The sequence below is a fragment of the Struthio camelus genome, chromosome 4 (assembly GCF_040807025.1).
Source record: "Struthio camelus isolate bStrCam1 chromosome 4, bStrCam1.hap1, whole genome shotgun sequence".
Taxonomy (NCBI): Eukaryota; Metazoa; Chordata; class Aves; order Struthioniformes; family Struthionidae; genus Struthio; species Struthio camelus.
Genome location: NC_090945.1, coordinates 39,666,925 through 39,694,515, shown reverse-complemented (window position 1 = coordinate 39,694,515; position 27,591 = coordinate 39,666,925). Strand labels below are relative to the sequence as shown.

Here is a 27,591-nt window from a genome sequence, read left to right as displayed (position 1 = left end):
TAAATTAACCAGTCAAGAATGCATGTGCTGGATAAACTGCTATATAAATTCACTTGTCATGAATTTGTCTTAGTCGCTCCCTTCCTTTGCCCCAATTTTGCAGACTGTTCCTTCAACAAATATGTTTACTCCTGTACATATTAAATTTATCAAACTCAAGTTCCCTAGTGCTATGAACTTAAAGAAAGGTATGCCTGACAGCAATGATCTACTAAGTGAAGCTTACATATCTTCTTACCCAATCAAGATCTTCTTTAACTACTTACAAATCAGGATGAAGATATAGCATGAATTTGATGCTAACGCAGTTTCTCTACCTGATTTCCATGATACCATATTTTATGGATATTACCATGTTCAGTGCTTTAAGAATGCATTATCACAAACACAGCTGCTCTCTCCTGGAAACCTGGTAGGAAAGCACTGAATGTAGGTCTTGTAAAATAAGAAAGATTGTAGAAAGAATGAAACTTTCTGCAGGAATGAATGATGAAGAAAAAAATCAAGCTAAATTTTCAGCTGATGTTTCAATTTGATAGCTCTTCTTTCTTGCGGTGTGAAAAAATAGTATTTTGTAACCTATTGGAATGCAACCTTTTCCTTCCATGTAGTCAAGACCCAGCTGCTGTGTTAATCACTGAATGATGGTAGTTTTTCTTAAGAAAAATAAAAAAAGAAGTAATGCAAAAGGAAAGAGGGGAAGAGGTACATTAGCATCCTCAGTTTGGGCATTTCCTGACTTTTATCTGCCGAGCTGGTAGACCTGAACATTAGCTTAACCATTGGTTTTTGTTTAGAAAAAATCAGACAATCCAGAAACGTAGCCAAGTCTGTCTTTCCATAGCTGATCGAGAGGGGCAAGAAGATGTTTTCGGAGGGAACGACCCAAGTCCATCCATTCTTTCTAGAGTAGCTGTGGAATAATACAGGGATGGCTGCAGAGGGCTATCAATACGATTTAATTAAGGCGAGTTGCCGAATACATTCCCGTTAGCTTAGCAGCTTCGCATTTTGAATAGATCTTTCTGTGCAAAAGAATGACATTTACTCAAAATAACACCAGTGAGGAGAGCAAAAGGCTGAAGTATTGTTGTGTAGCTCTCTGCTGGGATGGCTGCTTTTGCAGTTACTCCAGAGCTATTTCAAGTTGGCTCAGGCACCTTTGTGCCTCAGATAGGCCGAGGTAGGCTGGAGCGTAGTGCAGGCTACAGGCTCATCTACAAAGCTTTTCATGGGGTTACACTGAATATTTTCCCAGTTTAGTGGCTCCATCTCACTATCTGAGGTAAGAAAGGTCAAGCCCACCTCAGACATGTCTGTACTGGACTACTTGCAGAGAAGATATATGATCTCCCCTGCAGATCTAACCCTAAAAGCATAAGGTTGATTGTATTTCTGGTTTTATTTTCAGATATAAAAAATCAGTATATTTTGGCAAGATACTCATAGCTGTTCAAAACATGGCACATTGTCACAGAGAGATTATTTCATAAGAATCAGGAGGAAAAAAAGAGAAGCACTTTTTTACGTTTGTCCTAGAGGATATCATTTTTATTTAGAATTGAAAAAGTTACCGGAGCCATTGAAAATGTCATTCTATTAAACCAGTATGTATGCAAAATCCAAGAGCGAGATGAACTCCTTATTAAAGATCTAATTCCCATTAATGTCAAGAACAGGAATAGTCATTTGTGGCTAAGACCCATGCAGACACCACCAAACTCACTTTCTAGAGAAGCATACGTTGACTTCAGAATTTTGTCAGCCCTTACGTCTCATTCCAAATATAACTTTCAACTTTGGGAAAGAATATCAGAACAAGGAGAACCGCATTTTTCTCCAGTAAGGAGTATTATATACTTTGATTTATGGTATAAGATGTTAGAAGTTACAACCTATGTATCATTTGATCAGAGGAAATTCAGTCTTACAATCTCTATCCACATGAATAGAATAAACCACTTCTGAGAGTCATTTACATGCATATGAGCTAGCCATCCAAAAAAGTCATCATATCTGATTGGTTTCTCAATGTAATGTCCTTTTTGCAGATTTGAATTACGTTGCATTCTAATGTTTGTCACTCTACCCTTCTTTTTATCTTAAAAAGGTTGTTTTTTAAGCTTCTGGGCATGGCAGAGATTAATATACGTTTGGGCAACAGAATTAATCATTACTTCTCAGTTTATTTTAATCACATTAATATACTTGCTGGGATTATTTAGAGTATTTTTTCTCAATGATGTTCCCTGTCTGCTTGGGAGAGAAAGATCAACTTCACCTTCAAATGCACGTTTCTTTGGTACAGCATCAGAGAGCTGAAGACTCAGGCTACTACCTGATTCATATGTGTGGTAAATTCACATTATTAATTAAGAAGCAGAAATTAATGCCCATTTTCATGACATAAAATCTTCTGCTTTTTGCTCTCAATAAACTTTCAGAAATTTTTATTAAACAAGACCCTTAAAAACCTTTATATTTGTACTCAGAGCCCAGTATCCTTTATTTAGGCAGAAGTCCCATTCAGCTCAGCGGGTCTCAGTGGAAATTTTTTGCCTGGGGTAAGACTGTAAGATGCAGACCTCATGTTGATGTGTTATGACAAACATCTTCACACAATTTGAGTTCTTCAGTGCTGACTGTATTAAACTCTTTCACATCCTGCTGACATTGAATAGCTATATTTAATAGTGCCTTTGATTTTATTTGAAAGCAAATCTTCTTCCTTCTATTTAGATCATGCAAGGTTGGAAATTCAATCTAAATAAATAAAATATTTTGCAAAAAGATCCCACATACATCAGCGGTACTGTAAATGAAGGTAGAACAAAGTGGATGCTTCAGGGGAAAAAAGCAATTTTTTTGTATTTTGAAATATTTTGCTGCCACCTTCTGGGGTTTCATAAAATGAGGATCTCCGATATTTATAACATGGACATAATTTAGTCTTCAACAGCAATCGCTAACGCTATTACAGAGAAAGAGCACAGATATTTCTTATTTAGGACTTTTTAAATTCTGAACAAGCGGGCCTGAGTTGGCAGCACGCCGTCAAAGGCGGCAGAGCGCAGCTTCAGGCCCAACGCTTTTACGTGCGAATGAAATAAAAGTTTTGCCCTTCAAGCCCAACTCGCAATAAGCGGCAGCAGTTAATCAGCAGACCAAGCGTTATTTGGTGATAAAGACATGTATAGCAATTCCGCACAGCGAGGAGCTGCTCACAGACGGCACATAAAAAAACCGTCAGTCAGCCGCAACTAACTGCTCGTCCAGACCTAAGGCTAGGCTTAGGCGTGACAGTTGCAGCCCTTCCCCCTAACGGCCTTGTGGCCTTGGCATAACCGCACTGTTTTTAAAATGTAACTCTACATAAATAAACGAGAGCTAAAAATAAAAATAAAAATGAAGGGCTCCGGGCTCTGCCCTACATGTCGCAGTTTCTGTCAGGGCGATTTTCCGCCCCGCCAGGAGGCAGCTCCAGCCGCCGCCTGCCGCAGCCCGGCCGCGGGCGGGGCCGCCACGAGCGCCGTTGCCAGGCGACGGGCGCGGCGGCGGCGGGCCGAGCCCTGCGCGAGGCCTTCTCGCCGCAGTGAGCGAGCGGGTGGCCGAGCCGCCGCCATGTCAGCGCAAGGCGGCGGCGGCGGCGGCGGCGGCGGCGGCGGCGGCGGCGGCGGCGGGCAGAGCCCGGCCGAGGTGAGCGGGGGCGGCGCGGGGAGCGGCCGGCGGGGTCGCGCCGGGCTGGGCCGTGCCCGGCGTGACAGGAAAACAGCGGCGGCGTTTGGGTACAAGCGGAGGTTTCCGCGGTGGCGAACTGCGGGGGGGAAGACGGACGCTGCTTTGCTATGAGGATCGAAGGTGAAGACCAATTTCTGTGTGCGTTTTATTAGGCGGTGTGAGAGCCTAACCTAGCGGCTGCTGTGAGCTCTGGAGCAGGAAAGCAGTGGGCACCGCGTTGGTTTGGAGAGTTTCACAACTAAGGGCATCTGGCAGGGTGGGAGGCCTTGCCTTCCTTGCTCATCCAGGAAAGGATAAGTAGATAAAATGGCCATCGTGATCTTAACGAGAGTCCTGTAGTCCAGGTCTGCGTAGGTGGAAGAGGGAGCACCAGACACGAAGAGCGCCTGTCGCAGCGTGCTCGCTCTCCCGTGCCTTGGTGCCTGCAGGTGCACCGGTGGCAACGAAATCCTTCAAACTCCAAAATGAGTTCTGCTGATGCAGGGAGATATATCCGACTGCAGGGAGCCGAAAACAGTAGTTCTCGGATGTGAACAGCGCGAGTTGTCTGTTCTCGACGCTACTCCAAAAATAGCGGTGGTTGCTCAGGTGGATGGCCAGCTGGTGGCCATCCTGCAAATGGAAGAGGGACCTGTACGATATGTTTGTTATGAAAAGGAAATATAAATTAATATACTCAGGCTTTTCTAACGGATCACAATTGGGGTGATGAGGATGGGGTGAAAACTATTTTACTTTAAGAGGTGGCCCGATGTTCACAAATTGAGGAAATGCTACTATTTTACGTACTCTTCGTTTTCAGTTAAACATGTTAATCCCTGTTGCTGAGTTTTACATATTTATCTGTGGGAGGGGGGATTAGTGTTTAATTTGAAGAAGTGTATCTTCCCTTCTGTGTAAAAGTTATGTGTGAAAACGTTTCAGGACGAGCTACGAGATGCAGTTTCTGCTCGTGCAGCAAGACAGCAAGCAGCTGAATACTCAGATGACTTTGAGAGTGATGAAGAGGGCGTGTTAAATAGTAAGACAGCTAGAATTAAGTATTTTGTTCCCGTGTTCTTCCCTTTCTTAACTCATTAGTGGCTTACGAAGGATCTCTGTGAATTAGTATGATTTAACATTCCAAGTTTTCATATTTTAACAACTCCTAAATCACTCATTCACTCCTGCTCTTCAAAGTTATGAGCTGAATTCTCCATGACATCAACGGTGGTGCCAGCCCGGTGGACCAGACACTGTCTGTGCTGCACCCTCTAGTTGTGATCTCCAGTTTTATACCTTAGCCATATGTTAACTCTACACCTGGATGAGACAGAAGCAGACAGTACAGTAAATGAAAGTAGTTCACATGGGCAGAGAGAAAGCCGTGGTGCTGTCTAATTATTTCCCATATCTGGACAATCAGGAGAATGAGGGCTGCAAGACAAACTGCAGAGCCTGCCTGCCTGGCAGTGTAGACAAACCATTAGGAACATGTTTGAGCTGGCAGTTTTTCCTGGCTAATGGTATATTTGATATAATATTTATTTGATATTTATTTAGTATGTATTTATTTGGTATAAAATTTGATAGTATTTACATTTATTCTAGTAAGATTGGCCTAGAGGTGTGCCTTCTTCCTGGTATGGTCTTGCATGCTAAGGGGAATATGAATACGAAATATCAGAGTGCATTTTTTAAAGGACTGCTTCTGTGTAATACCTGTTTTTTATTCACAATATCTGAAAACATCTTTTAAAAGTTAGTGGGATGCTTTAATTTCCCCTTGCAAAAAAACTTCATAAGAAGGCTCCAGCATGTAATATGTTAATCAACTATGATGACATTCTTTTATCACCTCCCTTGAACGTTTAAAGACTGAAACAAAGTCTATTACTAATAATACACTACAGGAGGATAAAAAGGGTTTTCTTTTAAACATACATGAATGCTAGCATTGAGGTAGAGAGTATATATAATCTGAGTATCTTCCAGCCCATTTTAGATGGGGCACAGGTGAACAGAATATAAGAGGATGATGACTGGCAAGGATTCTGGTAACAGAATGTGCCTAGCTTTGTTGTTGTTAGCTTGCTTCTGCTGCTTATGGTACTGGAGACATAGCTTTTTAGAAGAGATTTAAATTATGTGACAGATAAGAATTAACTAATGAAGATCTGAAGTCTTTCCTGTGCATTGGGTCCAGGGAAACAGATGACGGGAGACGAAGCAAAATAAGTATCTAATTTGGCTTTGGAAAGATAGGAAGTGCAGGGGAAAAAAAAGGTCAGAGATTTAAGTCAGGAGAGAGTTATAAGAAGGACGCACTTAAAATGTAGGAGGCAGTTTCTGTGTCCCATTTTTTCCCATTCATCTCAAACAAAAGTTGGTAATGTACTGTTTTCAGGTACTGTGGAAGAACTTCCTGAAAGTAATTCAGATACTGAAAACACTAAGAAATCAGTTGCTTTTGAGAGTTCTCTCTCAGATGATAATACTTCACAAAAAGCATCTCTTCTGGAAAATGAAGCTGCTGATGACTTGACTTTATCATTTCATGAAGAGAAGTTTCAGCAAACAGTCATTCTGGAAGGTGAAAACGTATGGAATGACAGAAAGGAGAGTGAAGAGGAATGTCTGGAAAGTCAAAACCAAGGTGATGACAGAAAAAATAATGAGGAATGTTCAACTGCAGAAGTAGTACCACATGATAATAATAAGAGTGACCACTGTAATGATTTGTGTGTGCCTGAACTACAGAAAGAAAGAGAAGTAATTACATTGAATCAAGAGGAAAACAAACCAATACCAAAGCAAAGGATGCGCAAAATAAGAAATGCGTCCACATCAGGTGAAAAGAAAGCACTTAAATATTGTTGCTATTTGCTTAGGCGTATTACAGTATTTTAAAAGTGTTGTTATAGTTGTATTTTCTTTGCTAATTTCAGCTACTTTGGCTTCAGAGAGTATATTTAATGTTCTTCCAAAAATTCATCTTCTGGTAATCTCCAACTGCCCGGGAGGGGAACTGAGTAGGTGTAGGTCAACTAGCAATAACTTTCTTTCTGCCTTTTCCTTTCAGGAGATGAAAAGTAGCTGTTTGGGTACTTGAGCTCCGTGTCTCCATTAGTCCATCTCCATGGAAGGTGTGGGAGGGCTAGAGATTTGCCTTCTCTGGATGTGCATGGTGCACAGAGTCAGGTCCACACGGTGTCCGCAGCCCTTAGTGGAAAGGTTCTTAAACAGGCATGTTAACGAAGCAAAACATTTACGAATGGGATTAATATTCAAAAGATTAGTTCAGTCACATAAAAAAGAACTTTAATGTTTCATTATAAGAATATCCAATGTCATTTTTTTAATGTGGGAAGCAAAACTAGTAATTTTGCTCATGGATTATATGCACTTTCACAAATCTGAAATGTCATAAGGCTTCATATCTCTTATCTGATTTCTAATATGGGAAGAATTTGTCCTGTGCTCAAGGTCTTTTGTTTTATGTTAAGAAAAATTTATGGCTGGTCACTACCAGTGATGGAAGATTACAACTTTGAAATTGGTCGTTCATGATAAGTGGTATGGACTGCTTTTAGTTTTTCTCCCCACATGATGGCACCAAAGTGCTAGATATTTGAATGTGCAGTAAAGCCCTGTAGACACTTTTCTTTCATGGCCAGTATGCCTGCATAGCTTTAGACAGGCAGAAAAAAAGTTTAAATACTCTTCTTTTCCTCTGAATTTAAGAAGTACGGTGATACTACCGTATTACCTTCAGTAGTCAACCACTGTAAACTTATACTGGATAATTTGATCCCTGTCCAGCATAGGAAGTCTCTAACCAGAGCTTAATAAACTTTGTCTGCTCCTTTGATGTTTTTGTGACTGACTGCATAGAATAAGTATCCAGGCGCCTGTAGGAATATTGTTTTGGCCTCTTAATGCTATAAACTTCACAGAAAATTATGTAATTAGACTTTATAAAACTGAGTATGCTTGATGAGCACTGTGATTCTCTGTTTCCTGCAATGGATTTGTATGAACTAGGACTTAGTAAGAAGTACTTTAGTGGCAGTGTGCAGATGTAGGTGCACATTTCTATGTGGATCAGCATACATAAAGAAAAAGGCAGGTAGAAAGCCGTACAATGGCTTGATCTTGTTGGGGGCAGGCTAGGGAGAAGAAAGTATGAGGGATGTAGGGTTATTACACAGGAGGAGGTTTAGAAGACTGAGGACCTACCTGTCCTGCTCACAGAGCCTTGTGAGAAGCTGTTCTGTAATAGTTCTGCTGCTCAGAGTGACTGGCTTACAGAAGGAACGGACACATCACTAGAGAAGCTAGATATAAACTGAGAGTCTGCCTTTTGGACCACATTTTGCATGGTGTCTCTTTCTACACAGGGTTATTCTGCTCTGCAGTGTGCAGAGAGAAGCAATCTTTTTATCTACTCTAGAAGATAAAGGGAGTAAAGCAGAATGACAAAAATGGTGTTCTTATGACAGTGCTATCTGTATAATATATGCTTTCTCCTCTGTGTTTCTGAGAACTCTGTAACTATCTTAACGGCAGGTAAGTTCCTAGAGTGCAAAATCTTATATATACATTATGTTAGAAGCTTGAAAACTTTGCTTAAACTTTACAGTCTATTTACAGATGACAGGTTTAACTAAAATAGTTTACTCTAACTTGACAAAATAGTGTTCCAGACTGGAATGTCTTTAATTAAACATAACCAAAACTACAATATTCATTTTCAGCTGAGAATATCAGCATTCCTTCATTAGATGACTGTTACAAACCATCACCTCAACCAAGAAGTCTATTGAGAAAAAGTGGTCCTGTGGAAGACAATGATCTTAATAGGTCAGAAGAAAAAATAACTTCCAGAAATGAATTGTCTTCATTTTCAGCATCATCATCCCTAACTAGTCTGAATGTGACACCTGAGAAAAAAATGTTTGCTGAAAGCTCTGATCCTGAAGTAAGAGCAAGAATGGAGAGTATATGTGTATACTTTTTGCCATCTACACTAGAAACTTTTGAAACTATCTTTTATTTAGCTGATAACATTTTCCGTAAGAAAAATACGAGTGGGAGCAAATGTCTTTCCTAATAGCATTCTGATGGTGAGGGGCAGATCAGAGAATGTTAGTCATCTTCCTTCTAAAACAGAAACAGAATTCCATCCCAGTGATGTTTTTCACCTTTTTAGAAACAGGCTAATTCTTATTTCTCTGAATGTAAAAATGTAATTATACTTCTCTTAGAGAGTTCTAAACAAGTATTTTATCAGTGTATTTTAAAGTCAAGTTAAATTATTCTGATTTGTTATGAATTGTTCACTTGCTATTTGTCACTTTCTGGTCTAAGGGTCTATGGCTAGAAAGTACTTCACCACCACTTTCCATTCATTTTACTTCCCAAAATAAAAGATCTGGAGACTCCAATTTGCTGATGCGGGGAGTGGCACCACCTGCAAAAGGTATAACTTAGATGTGTACAACCAGATAAATAATGTTATCATTTACACCTAAGTATCATTTAAAGGTCTAATACAAGTCTACTTGAAATCAGTAGTGTTCTTAATTTTCTTTCTACCTTATTTCAATATCCTTCTTTCTCCCCTCTGTGTCTCCTTCTACCGTACCTCTGAAAAGGGCTCAGCCGTATTCTTGCAGTTATTTCCAAGAACAGTATAATCCTAGGTATTTAGAAGCTGGATCCTAGAAGCATCCCAGGAATGATGAGAAACAGATTAAAGTTCAAGAAGTGAGTTTGTACTTTAACTTGTGACAAGTATGTGTATCACAGGTATGTGTATCATCACTTGTGACAAGTATGCCCATTGCCTATGCATCTTTGAGACTTAAAATGAGTCATTTCAATTTCCTTCTCTCTTTTGCAGTCGGCATGACTCAGGCAAATCTTTCTCTTCTTCCTGCAACTTCTCCAGGCACAAAGTTTAATACAAACTGAGTAGACTAGCATTTTTCTATTTTTATGGATTTGTGAATCCTTAACAACTTTTAGAGGGTGTACAGGTGTGTAAATCTGTGGACTTCTGAGCAGTGTCCATTGAACTTGTCTTAGCTCCCCTTTTTGAGACCCATTAGAAGTAATCAATGGAACAGAACGAAAACTGTTGGAATAGACTGTTAGACACCTTTTTCTGTTTGCTAAGGGAATCATGCTGTGGATACTTAGCAGCGTGTTAGATTGGAACAGGTATGTAATATATACTGTCAGAAACAGTGAGAAAAATGCTGTTGGTATGGTCTGTGTAAGGTCTATAATATACAGCCTAATTAGATACGAGATAGGACGTGGTCTGAAATACTGTAGAAAGGTGAACAAAAGTTGAAAAATCAGGCAGAGTGCACCATAGTGAATAACAAATACACTTGGATCTGTGTTTAATTTCTGCTCTTTTTTCTGTTTTGCTGATACTTTGGAATAGAGAATGCAATTGATATAGCGTGGTGCTTTTGAGCACTGTTAATAAAGCAATACTTAAGGAGAGATTAGGGGATACAGGGAAAAGGATATGAGCTTTAGCGTACAGGAATGAATAGATTCTCCATATGCAAGGACAGCATAGGAGAACGAATAATGAAGGAGATGGTGTCAGGGCAAAGGAAAATGTAGAAACGTCAACGATAAGGAGTCTGCTGCAAAAGTGGCAGAGAAGAGATCAGAAAAGAAGAGTAGATGTTTAAATTTGATGCTGAAGCATGCAGGCGAAAGGATTCCGACCAGACTGATACAAACTGATGAAACATGTACAGTTTGAACTAGCAAAGAAGAAATTATGATAATAACACTTGCATAGTGTTTGTAGTGCTTTTCAGCTAACCATGGAAAGATTAGTATCTAGAATGCATTTTGCAGACAGAACTAAATTGACTTGCCTGTGAAGTTCCAGGAAGTTCATGATACAAATTTGTAATGATCAGCAGTAAATCAGCTGTCATCGGCCTCTTGTGCACCACGTGTTGCTACTTACTTACAGTTGTACCGTTTCTGATGCCTACAACTTAGATACAGTTGCACAATGTAATAGGTGTAAAGTAACATATGAAAAGTTTACATATCAACAGAATATAGAAAACGATTCACATAAATTCAGAATTCTATCACCCTGAACTTTTTTTCTTCGTTGTCAGTCTAGGTTAAATTTTTGACAATGTTACTTCTGACACTGTGGAGGACTGTATCTTGAAATTTACCATGGCCTTTCTTGATTTGTATCTAAACTCTTTTGCAAATTTAGATCTCTGTATTAATGACAAAACAGATTAAAAAAAAAAAAAAGGTTTATAAATATTATTAATAAGTGGCTTGTAACTGGCAATCTCACCACTTAAGCATATGCTTAAATTGAGGTAAGCTTTTGTTTTGTCTAAATCCCTGCCCCATTATCTTTCATTATTTCCTTTTGTGTCCCACATTCCCAAAGAACACCACACCAGAAAAATAGTTTTTCACCTGAATTGTCTTACTGCAAATATATTTGAATCAGAACTATGGTCAGGTAATGAGATGAATTTGTTCCTCATACATCCAAATGTTGGTGGTAATTCACTAGATGTCAGAATAGTTCTTGCTGTTGGAATGGCTTTTTGCTTTTGCTTTTTGTACTAGAACTGTGTTTAGGTGATGAGGCAAGTTTTGTCTTTTTCATGCCCTTACAATCTAAAACATTTTTAAAAATGTATTTGCTACTCCTGTGTTACGGTTAAATATATCACAAGTGAATACTCCGCTGTCATAAGTCCACGTAGTTCTGTAGAAGGAAATAAACAGAAAATGCATTATCGTATATCAAATTTAGTTTCGTAACAGTTTTTTTAGTACAAACATAACAATACTAAGAAACTATGAAATTCTCATTTATATGTTGTCTAAGTGAATGTGTCCTCTTAATCTGTTTTTTTTTTTTTTCTTCCTGTTAGATCAACATCAGAGAGAGAATATCAGCATCAGTGATTTGAAACTGGAGGATAATATCAGAAAATCCCCTTCTGTGATAGAAAGAATGATGACCACAGGGTATGAGAAAACAAGGAAATTAGAGAAGTCAACAGATAACACTTCAGAAAGAAAAGTGCAAATTGTAGAGGAGCAAATAGTAACTGACACGATACAGGAGGTGTCAGTGGATGATAAATCCAAACATATGGAGGTAAAGAACACTTCAAAGGACTTTGACAAGGTAGCTTTCATATGCATGTTTACCATTGTTTAGAACAATGTCCTAGAAGTGCAGTAAAAAGTTTTGTAATGAAATGTACTGTTGGTGCCTTATGTGTGTCGAATTCTGGTACGTGTACATGTACAGGTGACCGTTTCCAGTTTCTGGAGCTGATGCTTTTATAAATTATGAGTAGTTTTAAGGAAGATATAGGGAATTCCTATTACACATATATTTAAAACAGGTAAAGTTATTGAAATATACGTTTTCCATTCTTAATGAAATATCCTTATCCAAAGGAAAACGTCAGACCTCTATTTTGAGGTTAGCTGAATTGAAATGAGCAGTGTATATTACCAGACGGTGGAATCCATGGTGCGACTTGAGTAATGCATAAGATGCAATGCACTTCATGCGTTATTATAAAAAAGAAAATATGTACACATATATAACTACTAAAGCTAAATGTTAAAACAAAAATTAAAAGAATGGTAGTATATTAACAGGAGAACCCCTGTCTATTTGGGTTCTTTTTATTCCTCTGTATTTCTAGACTACAGACAACATTTCTAGAAAATATAAGGAAAGGTTTTTGAGTGCCATTCCAAAAAGCTACATACATTCCAAAAGTTGTTTACTTTCTTACCGTGCACTGTACCCTTTCTGTATTAGACTGGCTTTCTTGCATATGTATTTAACATCCTTCTTAGCTTGTAAATTGTCTGTATTCCTGACCTAGTTCTGTTACCTGAGAGACTCTATATTTTTTTTTCTTTTCATTTTGTATTAGAAACAAAGTGAAACGAAGGAGACAGCTCCACAAAAAATGAAAGTATCTTCATCTGGCAGGTAAGAGAAAGATGCTATACATCACAGTCCACAGTTCCAAAGCATAAGATACATGTAAGTATCCTCAGAATGCTGGTTTCTCTCATATTCTGTCAGCGTTTTCTTGACCACTGACAACTTCTTAACTACATGTGGAAAACATCCCAGGAAATGTGGCATGTTATTATTACCCCTGCTCATTATCTTCTCTGTCAGATCAGACACCAAGCCTTTTACCAAAGCCTGTGATGAGCATTTGCTACTGGATCCACCAGTGAGTGCAGTCCTTGGTGCTTTTAGAGTTTTTAAGCTGGTTTGTAGATAAGGAAATTGTAAAGTTCCTTGGGCTGAATATGTTGCACAATGGCTTGTTTTGGCAGTAATAAGCTCTTCAGAAGAAAGCAGGCTTTTTCCTCCTCTCCTTCTGCCCTATCCCTGATCAAGAGCATGTAAAAGCAGAATTACAATAACTTCTGGTATACACTGGATGAAAAGGAACACTACTTGGTATCAACTACAATAAACAGAAAGATCATTTTCATATGTTTGTGTCTTGGTATCTTTATAGGTCTGTATCTTTTTCCCACTTAAAGAAAAATGTGAAAGCTATTCCTTCATCTACAGCCGTTTCACCCCAGTACTTGGGGACGTTAAAGGTGCTGGAAGATAAGCACTTGCAGAAGTACAGTGCAGAACTTGGCAAAGCAGACAGTTTACGAGCAGCCGTTTACAAGGTAAAACTTAACAAAACCAAACTATGCATAGAAAGGTCCTCTTAGAGGAGTCAACACCTCTTATTTTTTGAAATCAGTATCTCTGTTACTTGCATATACTTACAGGTGTAAGAATCCTTTTATTTGACCATGCCTTTTCATCAAGTTATGAACTAAAAAGTTAGATGAGAGGGACATGTTGTGGTTCATAAGATATAGTTGTGTCAGACTGTTTTCAGACACATAAGGTAATTTCCTTTATTTCTCTTTTTTTTTTTCTTAATAAAAATAAGTGTGTTGTTTAAAGTTCCTTTTCCTGGTATGTTGTCTTCAACTGGCATTTATGAAAAGTGAAAACAAGTTTAGTGTTCTCTTCAGAAGGATAATCTATGTGGATTCAGCATACAATTTTTGTACGATTAAAACAGCTTCCAACAGATTTTTACTACTGATCTGTGCGAGAAAAAATTGCATTAATAACAAATACTATTCATATTGGTATGTGTTTGTGATATTGTTATAATTCTAAAACAAAATATAGAACCTGAAATTCATGTTTTATTTTGTTTCCATAATTTTTAATGGTAAAATAGGCTTAATTTAAGACACTCTATCTTTAAGCAACTTATGAAAAACTTAAGTAAACCTTGAAAATTTGACCTTGATTCTGCAAATGGCTTGCAACACTTTATGGATGCTTGTAGTCTCACTCTTCCTATTTGGATTTTATTCTGTTTAATTTTAGTTATTAGCAGAAGACACAATGAATCTAAGCAATATTCCTATATCCCAACTAGCAAGAATCGTTATTCCATTTTTCTTTTTTTATTTTTATGTTTATGTCCTGCTGATTTTTTTTAAAAAGATCCTTGAAATTCTTAATATTTGTAACTGTAATTTTAAAACTTCTGACTTTTTTGATTGTAATGTTTGTGTGCTGAAGATGCTCAGAATAATGTGATTTGAATCACAGCTTTTTTTTCATATGGGATAATTATTTAACTAGCACATGGAAAAAGTAAGAGTATTTTTGGTGGTCATTATGTTGGTGATACTTTAATAATATTTAGTTGTTTTGATAGAACTTCTTTAGTTATAGCTCAAAAACACTTGAAGTATAGAAGTCTTCTAATGAATCTTACAGGATTGGTTGGAAAAGAAAAGAGTCTCTCTACTGGAATTAAAGAGAATTAGAAAGAAGCAAGCTGAAAATCTCAGGAACAATATTGAAAAGGTTTGTTTACATTCTTGTTTTGAGAGAGGCTGACTGTAACTCTTTGAAGTAATGTCATCAACATATTAGTTGTTGTGTATTACGAAAATTTTTTTTTTTTGATTGTGGGTGTGCACTGCTTTCCGCCTAATTACATCACCTTGCCCTTGTAAGGTTTCTATTTTTCTCTGAATAGTGCAAGGTGAGCTGAAACAGTGGCACTTCCTAATTCTTACAGTTGCAAGGAGTGTGTGGCTAAGGTTTCCCTACACTTCTGTCAGGTGTGTTGAAAGTGTGCTTCCTGGACTGATTTTCAGGTTTGTTTATAAAGACCTCGAGATGCTCTGCTCTTCAGCTGCGAAGTTTTAACTTGTCACCTGTCAAGAAATGAATTTGCTCCCTCTTGCCATCTCAAGAGATGTAATCTACAGAGGACTGTAGCTTGAACAGTACATACACAATTCTTAGATCTGGCTTTTAAGTATTAAACAAATCTCTCTCATTATTTTCCTGTATTTCATGTTCTTTTACATACATATTCTAGTAGTTTGCATCATTTGAATCTTAAATTAAAAATGAGCGAGGAAGGAAAAAAAATTCTGTTTGTATCCAATTTTGAGTGTTGTTTGCAATGTTGTCTGGCAAATCCCTTTCCTTTTTTTGTTGCTCAAACTCATTCTCAAACGTAGCATTTGATTAAAGCATACATTTCCAATTATAGTTATATATTTTATATTTAAGGATATTTAATGGTATTTAAATATAGACTGTTATTTTCAATCTAGAAAGAAGCTGTTAAAAGAGGGGAAGCAATTGCATCTTTTGAAGCCTGGAAAGCAATGAAAGAAAGAGAGGCAAAGAAATTAAGTGAGAAAAGGAAGCTTGAGGAACTTGAGAAAAAGAGAGTGGCAGAACAGGATGAGGAGAAAAGAGAAGCAGCACAGAAGGTAATGTGAAATACATAAATAAATCTCAGATATTGTTCAGGAAATTGTTGAGAAAAACTTTGAATAATCCAGCAAGAGATGGAAATAAACTAGATTCTAATATCTGAACATGGCTCATTTCTGAGGAGAGCTCATAGCTGGATTCTGTTCTGTGCTGAAAATGTGTAATGACTAGATCTGCACACAAATAGGTGTTTTTGTGTTTTTGTATAGTTCAGTTTCTGAGCTAAATGTAAAATAAACTCCATGTAAATACATTTACAAAGAACTGTATTACTTACTGGGAAAAATAATTTAATCCTTTTTACATAGTGATATCTGTTTGAGCAATGCTGCGAACAACTATTCCAAAACTAGAATATGTAGATATAGAAAGAATAGTAATGCAGAAGAAGCAAGGAGAGTGTTGACAAAAAGATGAGGGAGTAAGATTGCTGATGAATCTGTGGTTTTCCTTAGGCATTTGAAAAATGGAAAGAAAGGAAAGTAGAATACTTAAGAGAGCGAAGTAGAAAGGAAAAACAGACTGAAAGAATCAGGAAGAAGAAAGAAGAGGAATTTGTTGCAGAAAAGAAGAGAGACAGCATGTCTGCAGTTGAAAAATGGTATTACCGCATTGGGTTTTGGAGTAAAATAGTTTCCCAAACCTTTGCTTAAATGCACTAGATCTTTTGCGAGTGCTTCATGTGCTTGTGATTGGGAGAACAGGGCATACCTGGGATCAGTCTTTTCCCTCTCAATGGAGAACAAGCATAACAATGAGAACAAGCTGTCCATCCCCTTTCAGTTTTGTAACTTAAATGCTCTCTTCCCCAAAAGGCCATTGACTGAGCCCAGGCACAGTTATTGCAACTTAGAAGTAAGATTAACTGAGTAGTGTAATGTTTATGTGATTAGTTTCATACTTCAATACGAAGCTGCAGGAAGGAAGGTAAACCTTTCTTAAGGTTTTATTTTTGCTCTGTGCAATACAATGTATGAACCTAGGTGTTGTATTCAGAAGCAGACAGATGTGTCCGCTGGAGAAATTCTTTTTTAGTTTTATAAATCCAGATTTCAGAGAGCATGCGCAACTTACTTTTGAATCTCATTTTTATATGATTTAAAATAAGGGAGAGAGTAGTATGGAAAAGATAATGCCATAACAGGTATGACAGTAGGTTCATGTATACCTTGGTGGTATAATATATCAAGATGGACTTTGAAGATTTTATAAGTTTTCTTTCCAGTATGTTCTCAGTCTGTTACCAAATGCATAACTTATCTCTTCTGGCTCTACTCTGTTTGGTTAGTTATCACAGATGTAGCATTTACCATGTTAAGTGATGGTCTCCTGTTCATCTCTCTCATTATACAGGAATGAAAAAAAGGAGGAATGTATTAAAAAAAAGAAGGTAGAAAAAGACGTAGAGAGAAGAAAGCAAGAAATGCAACAGGAGAAGAAAGAAGAAAAAGATAAAAGGGCTATGGAAGAATATGAAAGATGGCTGGTAAATACTTTTTATGCACTTTGTCAAAACCAAAAAGGTTAATGAATAGGAATGAGTGTGAATACTTTTATATTGTAATCTTCAAGTTTGTTCATGTTTTTAGGAAAGAGACCAGATGATGGCAGTATTATGTAACTAGTTCCCAAATGTTCTTGAGCAGAATGATGGCAGAGTACAGTGTGCTTGATAATTAGCATACATGGAAAATATATCCTCCCTACTTATATGCTATAGAGTTTTAAGTTTCATAGTCAGTCATCTTTTTTTCTCATTCCATGTCAGGAACAGCTATCTCTGAAGGGCCAACTCATCACAGCACAGAACCAGCAAAGCTTAGCAGCAGCACCAGCTGCAAAAGTGAGAGCATTTATGTTCAAGGAAATATTTAGAGTGGAGAATTCAATACTTTAAATTAGGTTAAAGCAATTATCTTGAGGTTTGAGATTATTTCCATTTACTAGAAAGAGTTGAACTCTGGTGCTCCCAATTTTATTATTTCTGCAACAGCATGCTTTATTCCCAGTTGTGAAGAAGTAAACTAATCTAGTAGTCTACTCCCAACAATAATGCAGTATTTTCTCCTTGCTATAGACAGGCAAACTAGGAGAGAGATTGCTAATATTGTTAGCATATACTGTTTTGTCAGACATGTGACTTGTGAGGTAAAGAAAAAATAAAGCTTTTCATCTTCACCCCGTTATGCAGTCATTCATCATAGTAGCTTTCAAGGTTTTCTGGGTTTGAATGTGTTTCTTCTGTTGTCTCTCATGCTTGCAATTTCTGGCAGATCCCTGTATATAAGCTTTCTGTTGCCTTTCATCCAAATGAGATCTTGCAACCCAGCTGGCTGAAGACCTTTGCTAAGGTGAATTTGTACCGTCAATAGTTCAGAAAAAAAAATTTCCAGAGCCTCTAGTGGGCTTTCTGTTTGTTCTCCAGGGATGGATGAGAAGTGAGGCAGACAGAAATACAGGTTTGGGACAGATTTTAAAGGAAAAAGCATCTTTTTACTTAGCTAACTCAGAAAATGTGTAGTTACCTAAAACAGTAACTATGTATATTTTCCTTTTTCTTTCTTCTCAAGCATTTTTGGTCTTAGGCTTGAGTCTTTTAAGACCTTATTTGACCTGGTTCCCTGCTGGAACGCCTTTGATTTCTGTAGTCACTGGTGAGAACAATCCCCTCTGTAAAGTGATTTCCAGCTCAGTTTTGTGCAATGATCAATGTCCAATCTTAGGTTATTTCTTGCTTAGTTAACACTTCCCGTTCCCAAAGAAAGAACTACGGTTCTTTGAGTAGTAGCTAGCACTTTGCCTAGGTGTGCTCTGCTTACAAAGACTATCCTCAATTTGCTTAGTCATACCAAAACATGAATGTTGCCTGTCATTGCGCATTCAACCTCCTTGTTGTTTCGGACTCCATATGAAGGGGGGAAAAAATCCTTTATTCAGGAATGAAATCTGCTGCCTAACACAGGCTCTCCTGTTCAAATTGTGTATAGAATCTCCAGGTCATCGTAACCCCACTTTAGTGGGATTATTAATAAAACATAAATTTTAGTAGTTGGAGGAATGACCAGATCTAAATGGATAGACATGTCGCTGAATGGGAGGAGCAGCTTAAAAAATAAGCAGAAGTTGGAGGATGTGATAAGTACCAACTTGGCTGGCAAAGAGACCTCTAAAATTATCTCTTTTTCAGTGTTCATGTGAAAGTGAGAATGATCACCGTGAAAGGAAAGGTTTGCCGATGTTTCCCATGCCAAGTCTTCACACTCTTACTTTCTAAAATTGTCCCCTTTTCTGCAGCTAACATGCCTTTATTTGAAACAGCATATCAAGCATCTGTTCATCATATTCTTTGACAAGAATAATATTTCACTTTGCATAGTAATAGAGGTAAATATGCACTTTCAGTAAACTGCAGGAGAGAAACGCTTGTGTAAGTAAAGTTGTCACTTTATTATCAAGGGAACTCAGATGATGCTTGCATATGAGTAGATCAATGCATGTCAAATTTGAGAGGGCAGAATTGTGGAAGGCTTTTAAGTGTATTATTTAGAGTAAGAGGATTTTTGTCTGAAAGGGAATATTACCAATGTAGGAGTAATATAGTGGGAAGAAGTCTAGTATGTTTTCATTAACAGTAAACAGAAATAAATGTGTGAATTAATCCTCCACTTTCTAGAAGCAGATGTTGGCCATAATGGGTGGGTAAAACAAACGTTTAAAAATCTCCCTGTAGTAATTCTAAAACATAAGAAACATTCTACTGTTATGTTAATAGAAATTGTGTTGTTTATGCTTTTAGAGGTCATTGTGTGAATGTTTGATAACATAAGTGCATAGTGTAGTGCCTTTTTAAGGCATGAAAATAAATTTTCTGAAAAAGGCTATTAAGGCTTGTGAGAAACTAATATAAAAAGGATAACCCTGAGCTGAGATACCTCAGTTTGGCTGAGAGTTTAAGTTTCTGATTTTTTTGTTTCTTTCATAGCATTTGTGTCTTTCAAATCACCATGCACTCTTCCAGCCAATCCAGATGTAGTGCTTGATAAGTCATCACTTTTTACTTAATACTGACACTTGTCATTGACATGTACCTATTCGGTGGAATGGAACGTGGAGAAAAAACATGCAGAAAGTTTATAGCAGCAGTTCAACTTAGTTGCCATTATTTTTGAGATGTTAATCTATTTTTCTGTAACAACCAAGAAAAAAATATTAGTATCCTAGATATCTGTAAATGTTCTCCATTATATGTGGTAACTCTAAACCTGGTATGTGTTGATGAAAAGTAAGGTTGCACTGTGCATTCTTTCAGATTTATAATTCTTGAAAAAAGAAAAGTATATAGGAAAGTTACACATCCTATAAAAAGTTTAAACTTTATGTTGAGGTTGAGCTTGGTAACACCTATTTTTGGCATTCTAAAGCTATTAAAAACATCAGAAATGAGTGTAAGTTGTACGGGATGAGTCTCATGGATTTGTTGCTTTTCTGGGCTAGAAACAGCTGATGTGAATTAATCACCTCATATGGTTTAATAAGATCTGAAAATTCTTTCTATATTGGAATTTTAATCTCCTGGCATTGCAGTATGTTAGGATTATGGCTGTTCTTATTATTCCTCTTAACTGTTCTAAGGCTTCTGTACTATCTAAAATTCAATTATGTGGCAGTCATACTACTAAAGAATGTCAACTTCCCAGGAATTTTTAAGTGAAAAATATATTCATCTTACCAGGCTATTGAGTAGGAAACATCCACGGAGAGGCCAAGCCACAAAGTTATCTAGTGTATGATAAGCTACAGTTGTTTTTCTCTTTCATCATTCCTGCTACCCTTTTCCCATTAGTGCACTTAACCTCTTGTTTATCATCTTAGGGAAGATTTCGATCAGATATGTGAAGTGTGGTCAGGACTAGTACATAAAAAGCTTTGTGTTGGAGGCAGGGAAGAAGTCAGTGAGGCTTCCTGTCAAATTTAATCTTTTAAAACCCAACTAAATTAAACCAACACTATTTGCTTAGCATTGGGATTCATTCATGAAAATTGGATCTCTAAACTTAGAAATTCAGAATTGTAACATGCTTAATTAAAAAGTCTAAAGCAACTATCAGTCCCTTCCTGGGTATATGCTTTATTTTTTGTTTGGGATATTCAAACATGACTATACTGTGCAACATATCCAGTAGAAGAGTGCTTTATAAACATAAAATATGCACACTTCTTTGCAACACTATTTCTAAAGTTATTGCCAATACTGCTACAGTCACTGCCATTTTTAAATGTCAAATTCAGATTCTAAGATTGGCAGAATGACTAAATTTTTGAAAAAAAAATTTGTAGGATATGTGCAAATATTCCAAATAGTAACATGAATCATGTAGGGCTCCTACATCATAGAGCAGCTCTATACTGCTTGTGCATATCTTGTCTTAGTTTTTGAAAAATACTGACAGTGCAGATCCCTTTCCCTCTCAGGGCACTGACTTGTTCCCTTTAAAAATTTCCAAAATATCTTGAACTTGTTCTGAAGACTGAAAGCCACTAGTTGTGTTAATCTAAGGAAGTTTTTTTATGAAAGAAGGAAGATGACAAAAGTGAACGATGAGAGATGAGCCAAATTTGTTTCAATTATTTTATGTAATTGGGGAAGATAAGAGTTTATAGGGAGAGATAGTATCTTTTAGTAGACTTAACTGATGAAGTGCAGTATCACTTTTTTTAATAAAAGGCGTTTCTTCATGCAAACCTTGCCCTGCTTATAAGGGGCAGGCTTTACTACTTCACAGCTTTACTACTCCAATATGAAGTAATTGTTAGTTTACTTAGCCAGATTAGACATTCGTAACTGAAATGGATCTTCCTGTTTATGTTAACAAAGACCTGATAGGGTTGATGTTTCAGGTGTGTTACACTTTATCACATGTATAACTAGCATTAGTACAGTTTGAATGGTGTATGCATGTAATACAAGGAAAAATTGGCACTAATACCGACCCCCTCCCTTTTACAATGACACATCTGCCCCAGTTTGCCAGTCTGTTCCCTTAGCCAGGGTAAACTTATGAAGAACAGGCAGACGCAGCTAAGATCTTGGCAGTTTTCTGGAGACAGTAACCCATGTTCCTATCCCTCTGAGGAACATCTGGGAGTGCTGGTTATTTTAAGGATTCCCCTTCAAGGAACAGTACTGGATGCAGTTTATACATGTGAAAATACACGACTTCTGGGGTGCCTCAAAATGCCGTCTGATGCAGCCCTAAAGAGGCCAGGACCATGGCTGGATTTGGCGTACTGTAATGACTGTAGGTCATTCTGTACCAGGACTGTAGGTCCCCATTGCGTTTTACCACTGATGCTGTTTGTGCCAGTTGCTGGTCCTGGGCAAGCACTGTTCACACGCAGAAAGCTAGCTGCTCAAGGCCCTTTCACCCACCGGTCACATGGAACAGCCCAGGTGATGCTCTGCTGCACAGCATCAACCTTGATTCCACTAAGAGAGAAACTAGTCTAAGCTTGCAAGAGAAGCTACTTGAAGTGGTGGGCTCAAGTGCTGCAGGAATTACACAGTCGCCACCTTTTACGGCAGGCATTATGCAGTCGGCACCTTCGACCGTTTTGGTTCAACCTTAGTTCTCCACTTATTTTCCTAATTAAACATCAAATATTTTTCTAAACTAAAAATGGTTTATTGTGTGTAATAAAGGTACAGCGTAAGTTGGGTGCCTCCAAGGAGGGATCCCACCCACAGGTTCTTGGTTCTGTTTATCCCATTACAACCTCATGACAAACTCCCCCCCACCATAGTCCGCTCCCTATTAAGCAATGGCATGACTTCTGTTATTCATTTTCTTGTGGTCCATTGGCACTCTGTTGCTGGGAGGGGTAGCTTTAGGTTACCTCTGCAACAGTTATCTGCGATAGTTACAGTATTCCTTGTTCTGTAAAAAACAGGCTCCAGCTGGCATTGGCTGTGGCCTAAGGCTTCAACTACTTTAGTGACTTGTACTAAGTGCTAGTACTCTTGCTCTTTTCTCCTTACACAAGCCATGTATCCCAGGCCTCCAAGTATGACATAAGGCAAATTTGCACCTAAAAAGAACTCTCCAGCATACTACATTGCTAATGGAGATGCATCCTTAGATACTGGTGCACATAGTTATAAAATGGCAGGCATCTTTATGAAGAATACTTATTTTGCATAGAACAGTTCAGTCTAAAAATTCAAAAATAATTGTAAATAATTGCAAGTTATTTCAAATAAAGGGTCTCTTGAAAATCACTAGTTAATCTGACACAAAAAGAATATTGCAAGTATTTTCCTTCATCATCCTAACTGCCCAATGCTGTTTGAAACAAGAGAAAATGTCATCAGACCCTTACAGTGCTTAATAACATAAGTTAGAGGTTTGTTTATAATTAAATTGTTTACTTCCTGATTTATTCTAGCATTGGAAAGTTTGATTTAGTAAGTACAGAAAGTTACACCAATTATCAAACATAATCAGAACAACATCTAGCATTGTGATCTACATATCCTCTTAAAGAAAGGAACTGCAGTTTGAAGAATTATGATGAAAATAACTACATACAAAATACATAGTCTACTGTGGGTTCTGGTGTGCTTTTTGTTTGATAGTGCACAAAAGCAGCTCATCCTTGAAACAGTAACCTTAATTGTAAAGGACAGCAGGTGTGTAGTCTGCTTGTTGCATTGCACAGCATGACATCCCCCAAAGGGATGCTCTAAGCTCCAAAAGGCAAATCGTCATTGTATGTTAACTTCCAGTTTTACACAAGAAAGGTATAACAATGACAACAACTTTTCCATTGGAGGAGTTCTTTTTTGACACAGTTTTTATTCTCAGGAAAAGAAAGAGAGGAAAGAGCAGCTTGAGAAGAAGCAAAAGAAGCTCAAGGCTGTCCTTGCAGATGAAGCACCTTCTCCCTGGAGCCCACCCGGCAAAGTCACATATTCAAGACATTATTGAACCGTCTGCCTTCTGCAGGGAAGGTTGATCAACAAAGTGCTGACAATGAATAGTCATTATATCAGTAACAGCTGATTTCCACTAAATCCATGATGAGGGTTGTGTCATTTCTTTTTGGTTTTTTTCATCTCTGGAGTTTAAATAGATCAGTTATCCCTTTCCATTACTTTCAGCAAATATGCTAATTTCTTTAACTGCATAGTTGAACTTTGTTTTGCTAAGTCCTATGTTACTTCATTCCTTTTTGGTGAAAGTGTGTTTTCAGGATATGTAAGACTGGACTCTGGCATTCTGTCTCCCAGTAGGTAGCAGTTTACTTAGCAGAACAGTTCTGTTTAAGTCACTGGGAGCACACATGACAGAATCACTACTCAAGTGAGTGGTCAGTTGCTCAAACATCAGGAAAAAATATTTTTAAATCTTTCATTCAAAAAAGCTTTACAGACAATTTATTTATAAACAACTAAATGGTAGTTAGGGGATAAACACAGTATCCAAGAAGACGGTAAGTTAAATACAAACTAGGGAGCTTTATGTGCACATTGTAAGGATAGCTGATGCATCACTTGCTTAACATGCAATTTCCAAAAGAGATGCATCCTACAAGCAGTTTCGATGCTTTGCTGCACTGTGGAAAAAATGGATGACTTATTTGAACTGCTTCCCTTTCATCTGCAAGTGCAGTAACCTGTGAGTTCAAACTACTGCTCAGTGGGTGTAGTTGAAAGGCAAAAGTATCTCTGGTTCTTACGTGGTAGGTAGAAATGAAAGTGGGCTTGAGGACTTAAGTGTGGAAGAACTGCTGTGTGAGGGGAGGCAAAATGGTGAAGATGTCTGTCTTGTGGAGGTAGAAGGAAGACAATACTTGAGCAGTATGATAGGAGGATGCCATTTACGTACATAATCAAGAGACTAGCTACAGAGAACACATTTACTTCTTAGCTTATTTTACTATATGAAATGTAAAAATTGTCAGTTTAAACTGCATGATGCAAAAAAGTCTTTCATTCAAAGATGCAGTCAAAACACGCAGCCATGTAATGGCACAAATGAATTAAACTGGGGCCCACATAATGGAAAATGGTTCAGGACTACAACTGTAGCTATTAATCCCTTTTCAGGTCCTCATATATATGCCTTTTTCCTGTTTCCCACAGGAAAGAGCTATTTTAGAAGTGTATTTTGCAGTTCACACAAAATCTTAAATAAAATATGCAAGAGCAGAACAGTGTTACTCTTATGAGGCAGCCTTTGACACTGAAAATGATTTCTTAGGACTTAGAGTTCTGTGGTAGTTTTATGTGATCAAATAAACCCTTCCCAAACATGTTTTCATTATTGCTAATGAGCTAGTTGCTGTAGAAAGTTACTAAAATTCCTTCAGTCTTTTCATGGCTATTTGCCTCACTATTTGGAACCAGCAGCAAAGCTACAGAGCTATTATTCTGAAGTGTCTTGTTTGCCTACTGTCTAAATTCAAGCTGTTGCTTATGTATATATTTCCCTATTTGAATTTTAATAACCACTCCAGATGTGTTCCTCAATATGTATAAAAAAAATCTGTCCCTTAAATGAGTGTACTTCCCATAGAAGCTTTCAAGAAGTGGAGAACATACCCAGCCAGAGCAGCTTCAGTGACCAGCCAAAGAGGAAGGGTAACATTACAGATACCAGCAGGAGAGGTAGCAGAATTACAGTACTGGCAGGATCCAACAGGACTTCTGCCAACTCAAAATTAACCTATCCACATTTTCTGAAGAAAGTTGAACAAATATGGGTGTTGAGACTGGAGCAGCCATGTGCATCATCCATCCACTAAGCTCCTAGCACTAGAAGCCTTAAATTCAGGTTTAGTGCATCAGGACACTTTGCTGAAATTTCATGGGAAGATGAAAGGTATAGCAGACAGCAGAAATCAATGTACAACACTCAACAGATCGGGAGAGTCTGAAGCAAGGCATGCAGTCGTGCATGAAACTTGGAATGCCAAGTTATTGGATCTTCACTTTTGTGAACCACAGCTAGAGCAAGTAAGGCAGGTCCCTGTGCTGACAGGCTTATAGTTGAGACTTGCAGGTGCAAGTGAAAATAATAGTAAAGGTAGTGGCAAAGCTGCAGAAGGGGTTGTCGCATGCTTATTGCTAAACTGGATAATGCATCCTTATTCTTTCAGCCTTTAAATGATAGGATAGAAAATTTGACAGAAGGCGTAAGTGGGAAGATGCTGGTCATGAGATGCTGATCATTCAGAGGAGTGAGATACCTAAAACTCACATAAATTCACATCTCTTCAGTTAGAAAAATATGTTGAAGATCTGTAGACATGCAAAAGCAGTTGATAGAACTGTTTTATAAAAAATTTTGGGAGCTTTGTCTAATTTCACACTGAAAACTTGGACATGTTACACATGATGCAAACCTCGCAGAAAAGAGACCTGAGAAATACCAACGTATATGTTAACATTTAAAAAGTGCATGTATCCATTTGAGTAAATCCTATTAATATATTTGACAGAGGGAAAATATTTTGGTATTTAATAAAGTATATTTTAGTACAATGGAATCAATGTCTTCATCTCTCAGGTAAAAACTTTAAATAAAATTTTATTATGTGTTTAAATGAGCTAGGTGGTACACTAAGCAGAAGCTACTGTTTCAGCATTGTTGATATGACAAATACTCAGAACTATATCCCACTGAAGTCAGAAATTGCTGCAGCTCCGTTCTCCAGCTCATTGGCCGGAACTTTTGCTTGCTACCAAATCAGTGCACTCAAGAAACACAGGGGCTCCAAATAATGACCTGGTAGATGACCTCTTCCCCCCCCCCCCCCCAAAGTATTTTATTCAGGCATTAAGGTGTTACACTGGAACACTAAAGGGACAGGTTGATGACCTAATTAAACTTATGTGCTACATACAGAGCTGCCAAAAACTGAAGTGCTGATATTTGGTCCAACTAAAATGTAGACATGCGAGAGAACTCCTCATCCCTCTCTGGAGCTGTAGTTCTTCAGAAGGAAACTTTATATAATAAATCATCTAAACAAGGAAGTAGGATTGTATAACAGATAGTAAGTAGCTTTCCAATTCTATCATCCTGGTTAAGGAGGATTGTGCACTGTTCTGTCACTTCTTCATCCTTCACACTCACAGAACTTAAGGCCATTAGATCTTGTCTATGTATCATGCATTGCTACATTTTGCTTCGTTACATGTGTAACGAACTGAGTCACTTGAGCCTTAATAAAACATTCTCTACCTTTCACTACTCTATTAAAAGACAGCTGCAGCTTCCCTAGCATACTAGGGTTTTTTTTTTCCTAGGACAACTCATATTTGCTTTCTGTTGTGGAGCAAGCTTTAGAATGTAACAATGGAAGTGCTATTACATTGAATTTTGCTGTCCTTTTAAGCATGGAGATGTACACACTGGAATTAAGAGTATCACAGTTCATCCCCACAACAGTTGTGAGGGATACCTGGGGAAGAATTTTACAATTTGCAAAGGGTTTTATATTAAACACATGAGGCAGGCTCATACTGTCAGCAGAAACAGCCTTAAAAAAGGTTAAAGAGATTGATTTAAAAATCATAACCCTTATTTGTTGTTAGAATGGGTGACTGAAGTAGGCATACTCTTAGTGAAATGGTAAGAGTAAGTCACTGATAGTATTGCTGGAGGATGTTTGTGGCTGCACTGGAAGTCTTGAGTATACTGTCATTTCCACCCTCGTAATTAAATCTGATTTCTAGTGCTAGGCTGGAAGACCTTTCAGTTAAAATATACCAGAATTACACCTCCTTTGCAAGGAGGTCATTACATGGCCAGAGATTTATGGATAACATGATGGCAAACACCCCATTTGTCCATGGGGGAAGGAGCTGCAGAGTCCTCAAGAACACAGACAAGAAATTATTCTCTTTCCAACCTGCCCTAAGCAGCCTCAGAAAAGGTAGCAGGGGAAAAGGCAACAGTTAGGAGAGTTGGTCT

The 27,591-nt window shown here is 37.8% G+C and overlaps 1 protein-coding gene across 7 annotated transcripts; it reads left to right on the top strand.

Moving 5' to 3' along the window:
- The first annotated feature begins 3,550 nt into the window (after positions 1 to 3,550).
- MAP9 (microtubule associated protein 9) lies at positions 3,551 to 26,156 on the top strand. 7 transcript variants are annotated; one of them, XM_068942366.1, is made up of 14 exons: positions 3,711 to 3,858; positions 4,663 to 4,759; positions 6,125 to 6,373; positions 6,478 to 6,568; positions 8,475 to 8,698; positions 9,088 to 9,199; positions 11,670 to 11,929; positions 12,699 to 12,757; positions 13,305 to 13,470; positions 14,594 to 14,683; positions 15,448 to 15,609; positions 16,069 to 16,214; positions 16,967 to 17,099; positions 23,476 to 26,156. In XM_068942366.1, exons 3-14 carry the CDS (start codon positions 6,275 to 6,277, stop codon positions 23,596 to 23,598), a joined length of 1,665 nt encoding a protein of 554 aa, XP_068798467.1. In that variant the 5' UTR covers positions 3,711 to 3,858; positions 4,663 to 4,759; positions 6,125 to 6,274; the 3' UTR covers positions 23,599 to 26,156. The 7 variants fall into 7 exon arrangements, 6 of the variants coding, with proteins under 6 accessions (XP_068798465.1, XP_068798464.1, XP_068798463.1 ...); XM_068942364.1 differs by lacking the exon at positions 3,711 to 3,858 and adding an exon at positions 3,551 to 3,696 and having other exon boundaries at positions 6,125 to 6,568; positions 8,475 to 8,580; positions 9,150 to 9,199; XM_068942363.1 differs by lacking the exon at positions 3,711 to 3,858 and adding an exon at positions 3,551 to 3,696 and having other exon boundaries at positions 6,125 to 6,568; positions 11,670 to 11,899.
- Positions 26,157 to 27,591: the final 1,435 nt, after the last annotated feature.

Excerpts from the sequence above, each read along its gene's own strand:
- MAP9 (XM_068942362.1), top strand. The coding sequence starts at position 3,622 with ATGTCAGCGCAAGGCGGCGGCGGCGGCGGCGGCGGCGGCGGCGGCGGC. Across the intron at positions 9,200-11,669 it reads AGTGGCACCACCTGCAAAAG|ATCAACATCAGAGAGAGAAT; the intron begins GTATAACTTAGA and ends TCTTCCTGTTAG. Across the intron at positions 11,930-12,698 it reads CTTCAAAGGACTTTGACAAG|AAACAAAGTGAAACGAAGGA; the intron begins GTAGCTTTCATA and ends ATTTTGTATTAG.